Below are 17,602 nucleotides of genomic sequence, written 5' to 3'. Positions count from 1 at the left end.
AAAAAAAGCAAAGTGATCATGCTTGATTAATCACTATTGTGTTAGTCATATAGTATATTTTCAAAGACAAGCTGAGGACCATTTAACAATCGGTCTGCAGGCCACAATTGGCCCCCAGGCTGGACCTGGGACATGATACAATGTTTGACATTGATTGTACATACCCACAGCAGTCAGGCAATGGTTTCTGCCGGGGTACAGCAACACCACTTGCACAAACCAAATGCAGAGCTGCAGTACACTGAAATACTAGAACTGGTAGTAGTTTATTTATAATTATGATTACATTAGCTGATGCTTGTTCAGATGGTGGTGTGTGCTTGTTGTGGCGTTGTCATTTTTAAAAAAGAACTTTTACCAATATTTTATTTTTATTTTATTAAGGTGGGGACCTGTGTATTGTGATGTGAACATGTGAATACAATACAATACATTGCTGCAATTCTGCAAAGATAGTACAAGCCTTATGTTATTAGATACATGTCTGAGCCTCATAAAACCAGTTTGATCAATCATGTGGTCCAAAACAGAGTTTATGCTATTGGCAAAAATCTGTGTTGTAGAATTTTGTGATCATTAAGAAGGCAAACTGGCCGCCAGTTGTTGATGCAAAGCAGATCTTTCCCAAGCTTTGGAACTGGGGTTAAAAGTCTTTGAGATAAAGTGGGAGGGAGAGTTTGATCCTTATGAATTCTCCTTCCCTCCCTTTACTTCATGAAGTTTTCCACCGAGGCCAAGGAAAAGTGTTGCCTGATATCAGACAGAACTCGTTACATTCCGTTTCCACCTTGGTAATCTGTCACCTCGTCCTGAGTGGAGTGGACGGATATAAAGAACTGGACTGCACCCAGGCAAGGAGAAGTGGCTAGGAAAGGATATTTTCAAATATTCGAACGCAGCCAATATCTCAGCGCTTTATGCGGGTCAGAGGAGAATGAAGGGAACCTAAACAGCTGAGTGTGTTGTGCTTCTCTGACGAAAGTGTAACAAGAACAATGGTGGTCACAGCTGTTTGTGTATAGAAACTGCCTAGGGTTTAAACGATTGGACTGCGGACTGAGATAAGGAACCACCGGATGAAGGAGCGTTTATAGGTAAAGCCAAATGTATATATGGGTGACACGCTAGCTAGTATTAGCATTTTTGTTAGCGTGCTAATTTTACCTGTCAAACCAGCTGTCAACGTGATGTTAGCTCACATTTACAGTTGTCAGCCACTGTTAACCAGTAACAAGAAGCGACCTAACGTGACAAACGTTTAGTCTAATTGTAGCGGAAACGTTAACCTTAAAGCAGTCTAGTTCATGAAACATTTGCTGTCATGTAAGTTCCACTCACGTGTTGTTTTGGTTGCCATATGATTAGCCAGCATGCTAACATGAGAAGTTAAGCTAGCTACCTTTCTCAAAGCATTTGATTCTGACAGGTCTTAACCGTGTGTAACCTGAGATAAATGACATCCCTCACTTAAAGCCACAGCATTTCGGACACAGGGACACGGCTGTCAAGGTTTGTTTGGAAAGATGTAGCGGCATCATATTTTGCCAAGTCAACAGCTATGTGGTGGCTAGGCTAACGTTCAGCTCTGGATGGGCCAAGTATTCTGGATTCAGAGTAACCCACACGTTTAACGTTACGAAACACTGCTGGTATCAACAGCCAGCTACAGTAAGTTCATTTAATGTGTTGTGTTTCAACATTTCTCGGATCACTGGATCAGTCGTGTGTAAACTGTGGTTAAACAACATAACTGTGCACCCTGGCTCTCTCACATCAACCACGTCAGATGTGACACTGTACAAACAAGGAACCATGCTTTATGTATTATTCATTCTGGTAACTTAGTTGGGTTATTAAACATATTGCATTATTGGATATATTGGTTGCACCTATTTGCACCTTACTGTTAGATGTTTTTGTTGTATTTTGCACCATACTATTACCTAGTTTCAACTTTTTATATATGTTGTATTTTTCATTTGATATACATTGCTTTTCTACTTTGTTATTTAGTCCTTGAATATTGCATGCTTTGCATCTGCATACCTCAAACTTGGTGTTGCATTTTGTATTGTATTACATCTGCTTTTTGTTGTAACTATCAGTGTAGAGGCGGCATGGTGGTCTGGCGGTTAGCATTGTTGCCTCACAGCAAGAGGGTTACAGGTTAAAACTGAGGGTGGGTGGTTGAACCCCGGGGTGGGGAATGAATGTCAGTGTAGAACGAGTCACAGACTTATTTGTCGCCTATTCCTCAGGAGATGTGCATGTTTGATAGTTGTACAGAAATTCTATGTTTGGCATTGGGATGAAACTGATAATGAGCATCTGGTTGAATGAAACACAGACAGTTTTACCATAATCTCTGTTACAGGATGGCAGGAGTGTTTGACATAGATCTGGAGACTGAGGACATCAGTGATACAGAGGTCTGTATTCCCCGCTCATTGATAAGACTACTGCTGATCAGTTATCTGAAATACACAGAATGAGAAAGTAATTGATTTGCCTCATCGCAAGTTGTTTCAGCTTCAGAAAAGTTTTGAACTCAGTCTGCATTATTAACACCATTTGTTGATGAAAGTCAAGCTTTAATTGGAATACATCGCTTTATGTTTTTAAAGGGACAGCTCACCACAAAATCAAACAAGTATTTTTCCTCTTACCTGCAGTGCTGTTTATCAGTCTAGATTGTTGTGGTGTGAGTTGCAGAGTGTTGGAGATATCGGCTGTAGAGATGTCTGCCTTCTCTCCAGTATAATGGAACTAGATGGCACTCAGCTTGTGGTGCTCAAAGTGCCAAAAAATGTTTTTGAAAACTCAACAGCAATGTCTCTTTACAGAAATCATGACCCGCTTACTCAAGATAATCAATAGATGTTGTTGTGAGCAGTTTCATGTAGGAACTTTTTTCTTACTACTGAACTACACCTCCCAATCGTATCACCGCTCTAAAGGAAGCATGTATCTACTCATGGACGAGAGCCTTGTGCCTGTGACAGTGCATAATGTGGACACTAATGGCGTCCTCCTCGGCTGAGCTGTAACGTTAGGTGTAAGGTGAGCTAGCAGTAGATGCATACTTCCTTCTGCGCGGTGTAGTTTGTTAGACAGAAAATAGTTTCTACATTAAACTGCTCACAGCAATTACTGTTGCTGTTGATTTTTTCAGATGTATTTTTTTCGGTCTTTAAGCACCACAAGCCAAGTGTCATCTAATTCCATTATATTGGAGAGAAGTTAGCTATCTCTACGGCTAATATCTTAAACACTTAAACACTCAAACATGTATTGTCTAATTATGGGTTAAAATGTCCTTTAAGGGGCATTTGGTTAAGGTGTATGACAAGTGAGAAAAAAAGGACTCTCTTTTCTAACCTCTTTAGTTTTAGGGCTGCATGATATGAGAAAATCATGCGATATATGATAACCTTGATGAATATGGCAATAACAATACTACTTACAGTAATAAATAAATGTATATTAGTGTACTCAGTTTTCTGCTGCTTTCAGTGTACTGCTAAAATACTGCAAATTCCCTGTTGAATTATACAAGATTAAATGAAATAATTTCTAACATTTGTTTATCAAACAAATTGAACATTAAAGTAAACACAAAAAGTACAAATGAGAAAAAAAGGTGATGGTTACATTTTGAAGTGTAGTTTGCTATTGATACTCTCTTTCACCTAACTCAGAAAATCCTAAGAGCATTATCTTTGTGTTTATCATGCAAGTTGACATCGCAATGATGACATGCTAAGAAAAAGCAACAACAATATGTTGTGCAGCTGTAATTGGTTTGCTGTTCCCCATCTAGGATGATGTCTGTGACTTCACTGTGACAGAACCAGAGAAGTAAGTTAAAATTACTATCCACTCTAAAACACGAATGATGATATAGTACACAAATGTATTTACACCAGTACTGCTTCTTTCCTGTGTCTTGCTCGTTCCAGTGTTCAGACAGAGGAGGTGGAGCTGACCAGTGAAAGTGTCAACAGAGACAGTGAGAGAGTTGGACCTGACTGTTTTGAGCTTTTAACGGTGCTGGGAAAAGGAGCCTATGGCAAGGTGTGTGTGTGTGTGTGTGTGTGTGTGTGTGTGTGTGTGTGTGTGCGCGCGCGCACATGCAATTTTGAGCCCTTTTTGAGGCGAGATCTGTCTCTGAATTTNGTGTGTGTGTGTGTGTGTGTGTGTGTGTGTGTGTGCGCGCGCGCGCGCACATGCAATTTTGAGCCCTTTTTGAGGCGAGATCTGTCTCTGAATTTTTACACCCCCTTGCTTTCCATATAACTACTCAGAAAAGTAATTTCAGAACATAGCGTAAAGTAATATTCATTGTAAATGAATTGCTGGCTGGCTGGTGGCGGCACCTTAACACAGTTCATCTGCACACACTCCCCACACTGCAGTGACTCAGACCTGGTTGGAAAGCAGCAAAATATCCCCTAAAATACTTTTCACAACACATACTACTTTTTGTGGTATTCATAAAACAAAATGCCTATTTTTCAGGTTTTTCAGGTGAGGAAGGTTCAAGGAGCTCAGACGGGGAACATATTTGCCATGAAGGTCCTGAAAAAGGTACTCTGTCTCAGTCCACAGCTCCCTCCTAAGACACAAATTGTAGGATAAACAATACATGAAGTTGTCTCTGTTTGTCCGCGTGTTCTTAATGCAATCCTTTCCACACTATGTTTTATCTGTCTCTCATTTCTTCACTTCATTCTATTTGTTGTCCTCTCTTTCCTGCCCCAACTCTTTATATTTCCCTTTCTATGCCTCTTTCAACACTGTATGTGCTCGCTTGTCATGTTCATTTGTCCTTAGGCAAAGATAGTGTGTAATGCTAAAGACACAGCCCATACACGAGCGGAGCGGGAGATCCTGGAGACGGTGAGGCACCCGTTCATCGTGGATCTGCTCTACGCCTTCCAGACTGGGGGAAAACTCTACCTCATACTGGAATGTCTGAGTGGTAAGACAGAGGCACTGAGGGGTGAACTGATGGATGTGGAGGGTAAAAACATAGGAGGAGAGACAGATAATATGGACCAACATTAGTGCATACACTGTGTACACCACTTATGGGAACCCTTTTATTGTTTGCCTGTATGGCCACAGGGCTGTTTGCAGGGATAGAAAGGGAGGAGGTGGAGGAAGAAAAAGAGGCATGAATAAAAGGCCTGCATGATATGAGAAAAATCTGTGATGTGCAATAGGGCTGCTCAATTATGGAAAAAATCATAATCACGATTATTTTGTTCAAAATTGAAATCACGATTATGCGGTGCTTGTGATGACTTAATGTGATTATTAATGACACAAAATGCAGTTTAGCATAGTTTTTTATTACATTACTATTTCAGTACAATTTCTGCAGATAGCCCGTCGAAATTTCCTTGCCCAACGTAAAATCTACTAAATTTGGTGCTTGGTGGATGTTAATGTCAAACCCTGATGCTGGTTGTAAACAAAACTATTGTGTTTCAGGCAGTGCTTGCAGTGTTGATCGCCTATGTTCATATTGCCATGACTATGAAAGTATGATTTTTATCATGCAGCACTGATAAATGGAGAAATGAAGGAATGGTTGGGAGGAATATTCTCTAATGCCACTAACCCCATTAACTCATCTGTGTTGATGTTTCTCACCAGGAGGGGAGCTGTTCATGCAGCTTGAGAAGGAAGGCATCTTCATGGAGGACACTGCCTGGTAAGGACCATAGATGCATTACAAGCAGTGGTGTAGTGAAGGGTATACGAGTTACCTCTTTCTCTGTCCATTTGTAGTACCCACCAGTCAGCCAAAGAGCTTTTGCAATATATAGGCGAGTATGATGAAACAGTGATAAACATAAAGAAAACAAGCATCAGATGGCGGAGGGGTGGGTGGCATAAGCACATACAGCGAGCAGCAACAGTGACCCACTGTCCGACACAGCACACCGTGAGCGCTCAGTGGGGACGGAGCACCTGTCTACAGTCATTTTGACTTGACCAGCGGACTTCATTACAAGCTGAGTGGCTGTTGAAACAGGTTAAGTGCTTTATGTTCTAAAACCAGCCACCAGCGATTTGACCAGCTGAGTTGCAGGTGACACCATCAGCTGGCTTGAGTCGAGCTCAGACCAGCTAGTGCACACTGCTGCAACTTTTCTCTGCAACATTCCAAAACAGTTTTGTCTCATCATGAATCTTTGCTCTGAACTGAGCGCAAGTCATTGGTGACAAAGAATGTGACACTGCTGGCGGATACAGATCACATAAACTCATATGTTAAATGACTTACAAATTAAAGTAAGAAAATAAGTAAAGTAAGAAAACTGATATAGGGGTATTTAGGAAGAATTGCCGACAGTGTTATGTTAGTGAATCCAGTCAATGATTGGCTATTTAAATTGATTTAAAAGAAATTAAATTCAAGACAAAGGTTAAGAAGTGACACAAAATCAAACTAGAAAAGCGCTCAGAGAGTGCAGACCTCCGCCAAGATTGAGTGGAAGGCTGTGCGCATATAGCACATTTAACGAAAGTGAAAAATAATTTGTGTTCTGCCTTGTGATTCCAACCTGCTCCAAAATTCCACTGGTTTTCCTTGGCCCATACCCTTCCACCAAGTTTTATGAGAATTGTGCCTGTAGTTTCTCTGTAATCCTGCTGACAAACCAACAGATGCACAATCAGCACTGAAAACATACAATCCCTTGGCAGAGGTGAATATCTTGATGTGAGAAAAAGCTTGCCTTTGTTTCATTAATTCAGTTTCCCCTTACTTTTTGCATATTCATTCAGCATTTGCTTTAACATGGCAAACATCTGTCTCATTCTCGTGAATATGATATCTCAAGAACCCCCTGAGGGAATTTCTTCAAATTTTGCACAAACGCTCACTTGGACTCAGCAATAAACTGATTGGCTTTTGGTGGTCAAAGGTCAAGGTCAGTGTGACCTTGCATCTGTCTCATTCTCGTGAACATGATATCTCAAGAGCACCTTAAGGGAATTTCTCAAAATTTGACATAAATGCCCACTTGGACTCAAGGATAAGCTGATTAGAATTTTGTGGTCGAAGGTTAAAGGTCAAGGTCAGTGTGCCCTCACAAATTATGGTTTTGGCCATAACTCAATCATTTATATGCTAATTATGACAAAATGTCACACAAATATCTAATAGGATAAAATAATGAAGTGATGACATTTTATATCCAAAAGGTCAAAGGTCATCTTCACTGTGACATCATAATGTTCTGCATAAAACATTTTTATGGCTATTATTCAACGTCATATCTCAGGAACAGAAGGGGAGACATTTGGTCAGATACTTAATTGGTGACACTAACCATAGGTGTCCACCTTGAAACTGTGCTGATTGTATAGATCTTCTGTGCTGCCAGGGGAAAGATGTGTGTGAAGCTTCCATGTTTTCACAGACATGGATATAAACTGTAAGAGAAACTTGACTAGTGTTTGGAGGCATACAGCTGCGGGGTGATAATTCTTGGTTTTCTTAAGCATGTTAATGATATATTGCTTCATTCCTCGTTTGTCTTACTTCTGTGGTTTAGGTGAGATCAGTCTGTCGCTCATCACTGAGTCAAATAATTTATGTCTGTGTGTAGTTTCTATCTAGGAGAGATCACATTGGCCCTGGGTCACCTCCACTCTAACGGGATCATTTACAGAGACCTCAAACCTGAAAACATCATGCTTAATCACCAAGGTAACACATCACACGTGGATAAATGTCATCAGTACAGTTCAGTTCAATTTAATGTTGTTGAAAGTAAAACATTTACTGTCTTAAAATGAAGAATGATCATAACTACATCAGTTTTTGGCATTCAGAATTCATGTGTAGTCAGTTATTTTTTGGGGGCACAAACTGATCGATCAAATCACTTGTAAAATATTCAGTAAGCAAAATGTGACCTCGTAGCTAAATTAAGTTTTGAGTGAAAATCAAATTTAAACACAGCCCCAAAACATCCAGAGTTACTGAAATTAAAATATAGCTTGCAGAGTCAACTCTGCAACTTTTTATATTGCATTTTTTTTTTTCAGGATTATTTTTTTAAGGTCAGAAGTATGACCTGAAATTTTGATCTCATCTCCCTCAAAATATACCAGTTTTAAATACTTCAATTTGATTAAAAATGACCTTTAAAGCCTGAATCAACGTGAGCACTGGTTCTTGTTGTTTCCTGTTTCCAGTGTCATTTCCTCTTATTTCTAATATAAAGTCAGCCTTACACATGAATCATGGACAGTGTGACTTCAGTATGCTTTTCTCTGTTTTGAAGGACACATCAAGCTTACTGACTTTGGCCTCTGTAAGGAATCCATTCATGATGGAACGGTCACCCACACCTTCTGTGGCACCATAGAGTACATGTGGGTAACACCACACTCAAGATAAGATACAAGAGATTGTAGCATCATTTATAAACTCTGGAACATAAATGCAAAGTTGTATAATGCCATTTTGTAAACTGTTTTACTGTTTGTTTTAATCAATATGTTCTGAGTCATTCAAAATATTAACAGTAATTCTGTCATTTGGCCCTGCTCACACACACACACACACACACACACATCCTCACACATTTTTCTTTACTCTGATAACTTCCTGAGTGTCTCCTTTCTCTGTGTATCTCTTTCTCCTCCAGGGCTCCAGAGATCCTAACCAGGTCGGGTCACAACAGAGCAGTAGACTGGTGGAGCCTTGGGGCCCTGATGTACGATATGATGACAGGATCAGTAAGTTAGTTCTGTGAAAGAGAACAGTAAATATTATGAGGAATCTGTGATGGGAGATGGGGGTGGGCTGCAATAAGGGATGGGTGATATAGAAAAAAAATCAAATATCATGATATTTTTTCTTCTTTCGGTGCTTTTACAAAATATTCACACTATGAGATTTTTGATAAGTAATCATCAGAAATGAGGACATAATGGCAAAGTGGGTGAAGGCCAATGGAAGTTCAGCTACCACAGTATCTTAAGTTCAGAAAATTACATCACTTTAGTGTTCAGCCTTTAAAACCAGGGGAAGACAACACTTACCAAATAAGATAAGTATAAATAAGTAAATTAGGGCAAACTGCTGAAATAGGCCTACTTCACTACAAACCCTCATTGCTACAACACGTAAATATGTTGACACATTTTGTTTTGCGTCCACTCTGCATGCTTTTTGGCAGAATGCAACATCTGACCACCGATTATTGTATTGCAGTTCTTTGATTGACCCTCGCTGTCTTAATGCATCATAGAGCTATTCAGCTGTCAAGCATACACATTGGATTGATTTTCCTGTAACTTGTGTGCACTGTGCAGCACTGTTATCTAGGAAAATAGAGGTATCGGATTGGGACTTGGTATCGGCAGATACTTGATATTAAATGGCTCAGATCGGGAACTGGGGGCAAAATAACTTGATCGATTACCTGACCCTAAAACAAATGAGAGAAACCAGTAGTTTTGATTTCCTTTAGCAACTACTGACTCCCTCCTGTGTTTCTCCACCAGCCTCCATTCACAGCTGAAAACAGGAAGAAGACCATCGATAAGATCTTGAAGTGTAAACTCAATCTGCCCCCATACCTGACCATCGATGCCAGGGACCTCATCAAGAAGGTCTGTAAAACACACACAAAAACACAGACACAAATTATGTCTAAATGTAGATATTTTTTTTTTGTCTTTTGTTTCAATTCTGGTTTCAAATGATTTAATGATATGTACATATATATATATATATATATATATATATATATATATATATATATATATATATATTATCTTTATTGTGCAGCTGAACAGATGGTATGTGTGTCTGCCAGTTTTTGGCCTTAAATGTTAAAGAGTAACTAAACCCTAAAACCATTTTTTTCAGCTGATAATCATTGTTTCTGGTTGTATAGTAGTGTTACTGACTGAAAACTCAAAATCTTGACAGTTTAGTGCAAACTGTTGAAAATCTACATTTTATTTTAAAAATGTGGTGTGGAGTGCCCTCTACAGCTTGAAACCTGGTTACTACATTTGAATTTACATTACATTACATTGGAGGCGAATGATTCTTTTTCGAGGCGAATGACGTCACTAACCGTCCACGCTAAAGCCTGCCCTCCTCCCTTTACTCCTCCCCTTACTATAAAACCATTCTGTCCGCAGTGATCAAACTGATAGCGAGTAGGTTGGATCAGAGCAGAGAGAGTAGTAGAGCAGAGAGAATAGCTAGTAATTTGTCGAATTGTATTGTTAGCATAGTGTATTTTAGTGTAGGTTTACAGTTAGTAGTGTGTTTATAGTATTTAGGTTAGTTGGTCAAGGAGAGGCGCCGAGGCTCGGGAGTATATGTGCGGGGCGGCGAGGGAGGGATGTGGAGGGCCGCTGTGCGGTGAGAGAGAGCCGAGCCTCGGTTGTATATGTGCGGGGCCGCGAGGGAGGGAGGGGTGGATGGATGGATGGATGGATGGATGGATGCGGTGGGCTGCTGCACGGTGAGCCCAGGCTCCCAGAGAGGGAGAAATAGAACCAAGTAGGATAAAATAAGACTCCGGCCACCTTCCCTTCTGCCCGTGTGACACAGTTAGGGGCGGTTTTCCAAGCCACCATCAGCACAATGAAAATAAGTCTAAGTGAGGGGAGAGGAAAGAGGCCGACCTCTGGGGAAGCCCTCTCCTCTCTCCCCGCAGCGAGGGACAATCTTCACTCCGTCCCCTTCCTCCCCAATCCCCCCATTACTCCCCCCACAATCAAGCTGTGGGCGGAGTAATGCCCAGAGAGGGGGGTTTCGTTCCCCTTTAACAATATTATAGCAAACATTGTTTTCATTAGAATTAAAAGAAAAGCCCTCTATGCCAATTAAAATCGGGTAAAGTTTCAGTTAAATATGTTCATTGTAATACGGTCAGTGGGACAGATTTATAATCTTAATCTTTTCCTAGTGTGACTGCTCATTAGAAACAGTTTTATGAAAACTAATTTTTATTTGGTAGATTTAAACAAGGGATTTCAAAACGTACTATAGCACACAATCTTCCATCTTTAAAGTGATGTGCACAACTCTTTGTTTTTCCTAGCTATTGAAGAAGAATCCAGCCCAACGGCTTGGCTCCAGTAAAGCAGACTGTGCTGACATTCAGGTACGGTTTTCACTCGCACTCATTTTCCAATATGGGTGGACTTGGATTTGTATAGCGCCTCTCTAGCTCTCCTGGCAACTCAAACACCCCTTTTTTACTACATGTCACATTCACCCATTCACACACATTTAAACACTGGTGGCTGAGTCAACCATACAAGGGGCCACCTGCTACTCATTTGAGGCATCCTCACACACTCACACTCACACTCAAAATTTGCCAGACTTTTGGACTGGAGGAGCTGGGGATTAGTAAATGACCTGCTCTCTCTCCACCACCATTGGCCACATTAGCTTTCTACCTGGTGTTAACATGAACTGTAACTGGACAAGCTAAAATATAATCAGGAACCTAAGATATATTGAATGTAATGATTCAAAACAACCTCCACTAGTGTGTGTCAATAAAAGCAGAATTCACATTGTATTCATAGAGCAGTAACATGGTTGTCATAGATACGCTGCCCTAATATTAATGGATGTGGATGACGTGATTGAAATGCTGCGCAGTTATAAGCAAAACCAGAGCTTGTAAACAAAAGAAACATGGACTCAGCTCCCTGGTGTTAGGGATTCATGTACATGTTGCTGGACATAGAGAATATATAAATGAGTTATTTTGTTCCACTGCAGAAACATCCGTTCTTCAGGCATATCAGCTGGACTGACCTGCTGAACAAGAGAGTGGAGCCGCCATATAAGCCACAACTGGTAGGTCATCAGTTGTCATTTTGTGCCCATTATGTTATTGAATAGTTTGTCAAGTTAATATTATGCCTCTTATTCTGGGCAAGTAGAGTAAATTCAGCAACTCACCTCTCATTCTTTCATGACTTCTTTTCTTCTCAGCTACCACCTAAAGTACATTTCTGTCATGTTCACCTTACATTTTTGCACACCTCCATATTTATGTACACCCTAATAAATCTCATCTTTCTTACTCACTCTTTTTTTCTCTTTAACCTTTTTGGCTGCCTCTGTTTTCCCATCGGTCTCTGCAGCAGTCAGATGAGGATGTAAGCCAGTTTGACACCAGATTTACCAGACAGACACCGGTGGACAGTCCGGACGATACCACACTCAGCCACAGTTCAGAGCTCGCCTTTGCTGTAAGATTCTCTTCTTTATATTGATGCACTAGAAACCATAGACTACTCGAAACAAATATTTGATTGATAATAATTATTCAATTCCTACTTAAAGGGAAACTTTGTTGATTTCAACCAGCTTTGTGTAATTACAGTGTTTACAGATAAATGGTCTTTGGCTCTCCCTGTGCTGCGAGTGCCCGGAGCATCCCGTCTATGCTATGACAGGTGACACAAAGAGTGTCATCAAAGTCTGGCAGCAAATGAGTGGGAAACTGTGGGTGGATGCAGCATAGGGGGAATCTAAACACCATTCATGCGCACACACTGCGATGACACAGGGCTGGTTGAAAATTGGCAGCGTTTCCCTTTAACTGCACTGCAGTCCTCTATTTTAATATGGTATTAAAAAAGAACACCTGTTTTTATGAGGAAGGCGGTGACATGGTAACATGATTCATCTATAAGTGACAGTTGAGAAGGAATGATCATTTTCCATCAGGGTTTCACCTACGTGGCTCCATCGGTCTTAGAGAGTCTAAAGGAAGGCTTCTCATTTGAACCACGAACACGACCTGTACGCCGACACAACAGCAGCCCACGCACACCCATCAGGTAACTTACTTCTGTTCTCATTGATAAGATAAGTAAAAATTATAAATCCTTATGCCTCTGCATTGGCAGCAGCTGTGTCTGGAGGCATTATGTGTTTGGCTTGTCCGTCCATCCGTTCCATTCTCATGAACACACTATCACAAGAAGGACTTCAGGGAATTTCTCCAAATTTGGCACAAACGTCCATCTGACACTCAACAATGAACTGATATGGTTTTGGTCAAGGTCAATGTAATCTCGCAAATTATGTTTTTGGCTTTAACTCAAGAATTCATTCTCTAATTATGACAAAAGTTTACACATATGTCTAGTAGGATAAAATGATTAAGTGAGGGTCAACTTCATTGTGACATCATAATGTTCTGCAAAAACAGTTTTCTGGCCATTATTCAGCATTAGGAACAGAAGGAGAGACACTTGGTCAGATACCGAGTTGGTGACCCTAATCTTTGGTGGCCACCTTCAAACTAGGGAACCTTGATATTGGGTTTTCTGCCAATATCAGATATGCCGATATGTAACAACTTATTTAGTCGATAACTGATACCAGTATCAATATCTACTTTTTCCCCACCTAATTTTAGTGATCATCAAGTCTCTTCTGTAGTGCAATTAACATCATATTATGCATGCATACTTTTATCATGATGGTCCACCAGCAGATGGAGACATGAAATAGAACGCTTTTCAGAGTATGTAATATTCATTCATTGTGCAAAATAAGTAAAAACATGCTGGCTGATTCTAATTGTTCTTTTTTTTTTTTTTTTTTTTTAAAGATATGGTTTTGGGCATTTTTTTGCCTTTAATGGACAGGACAGCCAAGTGTGAAAGGGGGACAGAGAGAGAGAGGGGATGACATGCAGCAAAGGGCCACAGGCTGGACTCGAACCCAGGCCGCTGCGGCCTTGTACATGGGGCGCCTGCTCTATCCACTAAGCTACTAACGCCCCTCTAATTGTTCATTTTAAAGCCGATATTGGCAGATACCGATGACATACCGATATTATTGTGCATTCCTACTTGAGACTGTGCTGATTGTATAGATCTTCTGTACTGCTGGGTTGAAGATGTGTGTCAAGTACCCACATTTTTGAATATGTAGGTTCTCTTCTGAAACATCCATATTTAAAGCATTGTCAGCTGTCATGCCTACATGTAAGTCTGGACAGACATGGATGTAAACCATAACTGCAACGTGACTGGTGAAAGAATATAAACAAAACTAGAATTACCACCTTGTGTTTGTACGCCTCCACAAGGTGGTAATTCTAGTTTTATTAATCTTCTTTCTTCCCAGCCGTCTTATATTTCTTATAACTTCTCTGTCTTTTTCTTTGTCGATTTCTTTCAGTCCCCTGAAATTTTCCCCAGCTGGACCTTTCAAGTCCAGTATCGACAGAGAGCCGGACCTTTTCTCTCCCACCTCTCCACCAGCAGTTCCAGTTTCTGTGCCTCTGGAAAACGGAACTGCCAGTCAGCCGATCAGGACGCCTGCAAGGAACAAGAAGCAGAAGGGACATCGGAGATGAGGAGGAAATCTTCAAAGAGCCAGCCTGGGCTGCAAGACCTTTGGTCAGATTCTTGTGTTTATTGGAACTCAATTTCGTAGTATATAGTGAGTATTGAGGCACAGAGCTGAAGTGTTTTTGCCTGTATCATGCTTTCTTGAAGTGGAACATATTAGAGGTCCGTGAAAAATGGAAAGCTCTCCATTTGCACTTCTCTTTCCACAGTCATCTTTGAAAACAAATCCAGTAGTATTGGGGCTTAGGGTTCAGGACTTCCTGTTTGTCATATATCTATCTACACAGATTCACTGGATCAACATCGAATTTCATGCTTTTATTTTTAACTATCTCAGATGGTCACTTAAGTGTGTAAAGCTTTGATTTCTAGCTTCCATATCTCTGCACTAATAGTTCACACTGTGGCACCGATATGAGAAACAATGCCGTAATATCAATATTTTATATGAAAATCACTGGAAAGAGGGCAACAGAACCAATGATTCTTTACCAGCTTCACTGAATCTACTGTGAGGAGTCAAGGTCAGGTCATTGATGGATTGATTGGTAACAGTTTGATTTTGTTTGTAGATGCTAGTAAAATTACAGCAAAAGGAAGCTGTGATATGAGGTTGTTTTTTTGTTTGTTTTTTTTTCATTTAATTAGTTTGTCAACTTTTAATTAGTTCACTTTGTGCAACGAGGTCGGCTATCACAGGCTTACGTTTTCATCAGAAAACTGATGAAGGATCATTTGACTGAAGTCCTGATTCTTCTCCATCATGGTTGAACTGTGAAACCGACCCTCAGCCATCAAAAAATCTTGACTGCAAAAGCAGTAAGATTTGTTCATGTGTTTGGGGTGGAACTATACCATATAGAAATCTACTGAATTAAATGCTGCATCGCACATGGAAGATAATGTTTTCACTAATGTCATACTGGATCTACAGTGAACATTTCTGTGTAAAATATGGTGACATTCATCAGTGTTTTTCACTTCTCTCAGCTTTCTTTGCAGAGAATATTCATGACTACTGCCAAAGCTTTTAACACATCCTATCCTCATATTGTACAAATGGACCAATCACATTATAACAGAGTGCACTTAAAAAGAGGGATATAATGTATTTATTTATTTAGGTAAATAAGAAGGTTGTAATGTATTTCATCAGTTCATCAAAATAGCCCCTGTATAGTAATCCACATATTACCATGTGTTCACATAAGTGCATAGATTCGTATAATTAGTATACTGTACAGTCAGAGCAGGCTGTTAAAAGCTTTGCTCTCTAAAAACAGATGATAATGTATAAAAAGTATTTTGGGTTACTGAACAAACGTATTTTTACACATAAAATCTAAGTCAAGTAGTATTTGAAAAAAAGTAATTGTCATTGCCTGACAAACTTTCAGGGGGTGATGCTGTCACTGCAGGTCTGCTTAGTCAAACACTAATTCAGCACTTAGATCACAGGAAGGTTATGAGGTTCATTTGATGCCAAGATTCTTTTAGCTTTTTTTTTTTTGCTTAGAATAAATCATTCATAGATTGAGGTAAATTCAACCAAATTATGGCCCATCTCACTGCATTTCTCTACAATACAGTACAATAAAAAATAAAGCATTAAGCATGCATGAGTCTTAAACACAGGCAGCTCTTCAAGGCACAGAGATGAAATAATCTTGAGCAGGGATTTCAATTCAAAATATTACAAATTATTTTAGGTTAACAAAGTATATTAGTGGTTAAAAGGAAACAACAGCCAATTTTAGGGATCCAAGCAGCATCATTCACTGCTGAAGCCCTAATGTTTCTGTTCTCATTCTTCCTTATTTTTTATTTTTTTGCCATTTAAACTGTTTGTGAAGCAAATATGCAAGTGCTGTCCACTGGAACAGAGAAAGCCATGACAGGTTTTAGCGCACTTTGTGATGGACATCCCACTCACCAGAGAATTCTGGCTAGCACCAGGCACAGCATATTAAGCTATAGAAAGTTTCAGAATTACAGTACTCGGTCTTTGTTGACCAAGAAGAGCGTGGATGGGAATATTTCAAGAAGCCTTACTGGTGTGTCGTTCTTGACCTTGGAAACTACAGGATAGCTGCGATTTCTGTGTTCCAGTGGACAGCACTTGGTAACTACTGGAAGACGAAAGAGGTCAGAAAGGTGTCACACAGTTTCCTGTCTTTTAACTGTTTTTGTTAACATAAAATAGATTTGAAGTGACTGCACGTTTATTTAAATTGCAAATGTTGAAATTCTATACTCCGTTCATATCATCACTGGCAGACAGTCACTGTTTACTGCGATGACTACTTGGTTTACTGGCGCACCCTCACAATATGCGCGTACAAGAGCAGATTGTAGTATTTTATCCATCATGTTATATAGCCTCCAGAACAATAATACATTTTTTAATTGGCCGTTGTTCCCCTTTAGACAATATATGAACTGTACAGCTTTCAATTATTGCTCTCAATCCATTGATGTATATATAATTTGTGGTAATGGAAGTGTTCAAGTATTGTTTGGAGTAAAAAGAGTTCCTGTGATTAACATGGCTGAAGACGTTAACATGTGCTTATATTTGTTGGCTAAATCATCCATTTGCTTCAACACTTCAACATGTTGCCTGTCTGTCATGGTCTTCACTGAAGAATAAAGAATATTCTGTATTTTATGACTGTAAACTATTATTTGTTTTCAAAGAGACCAAAGGTCTTTTCCTTTTCCCAGTTTGTACCTCCTCAATTCCCTTCCTTGGCTCCTCTCCTCACGTCTTAGTCCCACCCACAGGAGATGCGAGCAGAAGAGTCCAGGAAGAGTGTGAGTTGAGAGGAGTTGCATTTAACAAAATGAGACATCCTCGTCTCGGAGCTGTCATTTTAAAGCAACGTCAATTTAATATGACGTGGGGCAAAGCTGCATCATCTGTCCACTGCTTTGTTAAAGTCTACCACTGTAATTATGATCTCCATCTGAGCATATTTACTTTTAATACAGCTTTTAATTCAGCACACAACATGGAAGTAATACATTTTTGTATTTAACACATTCACACACATGCACAGTGGGTGGGTGAAATGATAATTAGGCCTACCTGTTGTCATTTTCATTTGACCAAACAGAAGAACTGCAAATGTCTGTTTAAAACCAGCCACTGTAATCAAGTGTAATATGTTAGCATGTCATTGCTTATTAACAGTGGCAGTCCTAGCACATTTGGTGC

At 39.9% G+C, this 17,602-nt stretch overlaps 1 protein-coding gene across 1 annotated transcript; it reads left to right on the top strand.

The window, feature by feature from the left end:
* Nucleotides 1-746: 746 nt before the first annotated feature.
* LOC126390449 (ribosomal protein S6 kinase beta-2-like) lies at nt 747-17,053 on the top strand. The gene is made up of 16 exons (XM_050044767.1): nt 747-1,094; nt 2,375-2,429; nt 3,821-3,858; nt 3,960-4,074; nt 4,519-4,587; nt 4,834-4,981; nt 5,662-5,719; nt 7,626-7,726; nt 8,307-8,397; nt 8,673-8,763; nt 9,535-9,642; nt 11,094-11,156; nt 11,789-11,866; nt 12,157-12,264; nt 12,746-12,858; nt 14,213-17,053. Exons 2-16 carry the CDS (start codon nt 2,376-2,378, stop codon nt 14,388-14,390), a joined length of 1,413 nt encoding a protein of 470 aa, XP_049900724.1. The 5' UTR covers nt 747-1,094; nt 2,375; the 3' UTR covers nt 14,391-17,053.
* The last annotated feature ends 549 nt before the right edge of the window (nt 17,054-17,602 follow it).

The sequence above is a fragment of the Epinephelus moara genome, chromosome 5, assembly GCF_006386435.1.
Source record: "Epinephelus moara isolate mb chromosome 5, YSFRI_EMoa_1.0, whole genome shotgun sequence".
NCBI classification, from domain to species: Eukaryota; Metazoa; Chordata; class Actinopteri; order Perciformes; family Serranidae; genus Epinephelus; species Epinephelus moara.
This window is presented reverse-complemented; position numbering and strand designations above follow the sequence as displayed.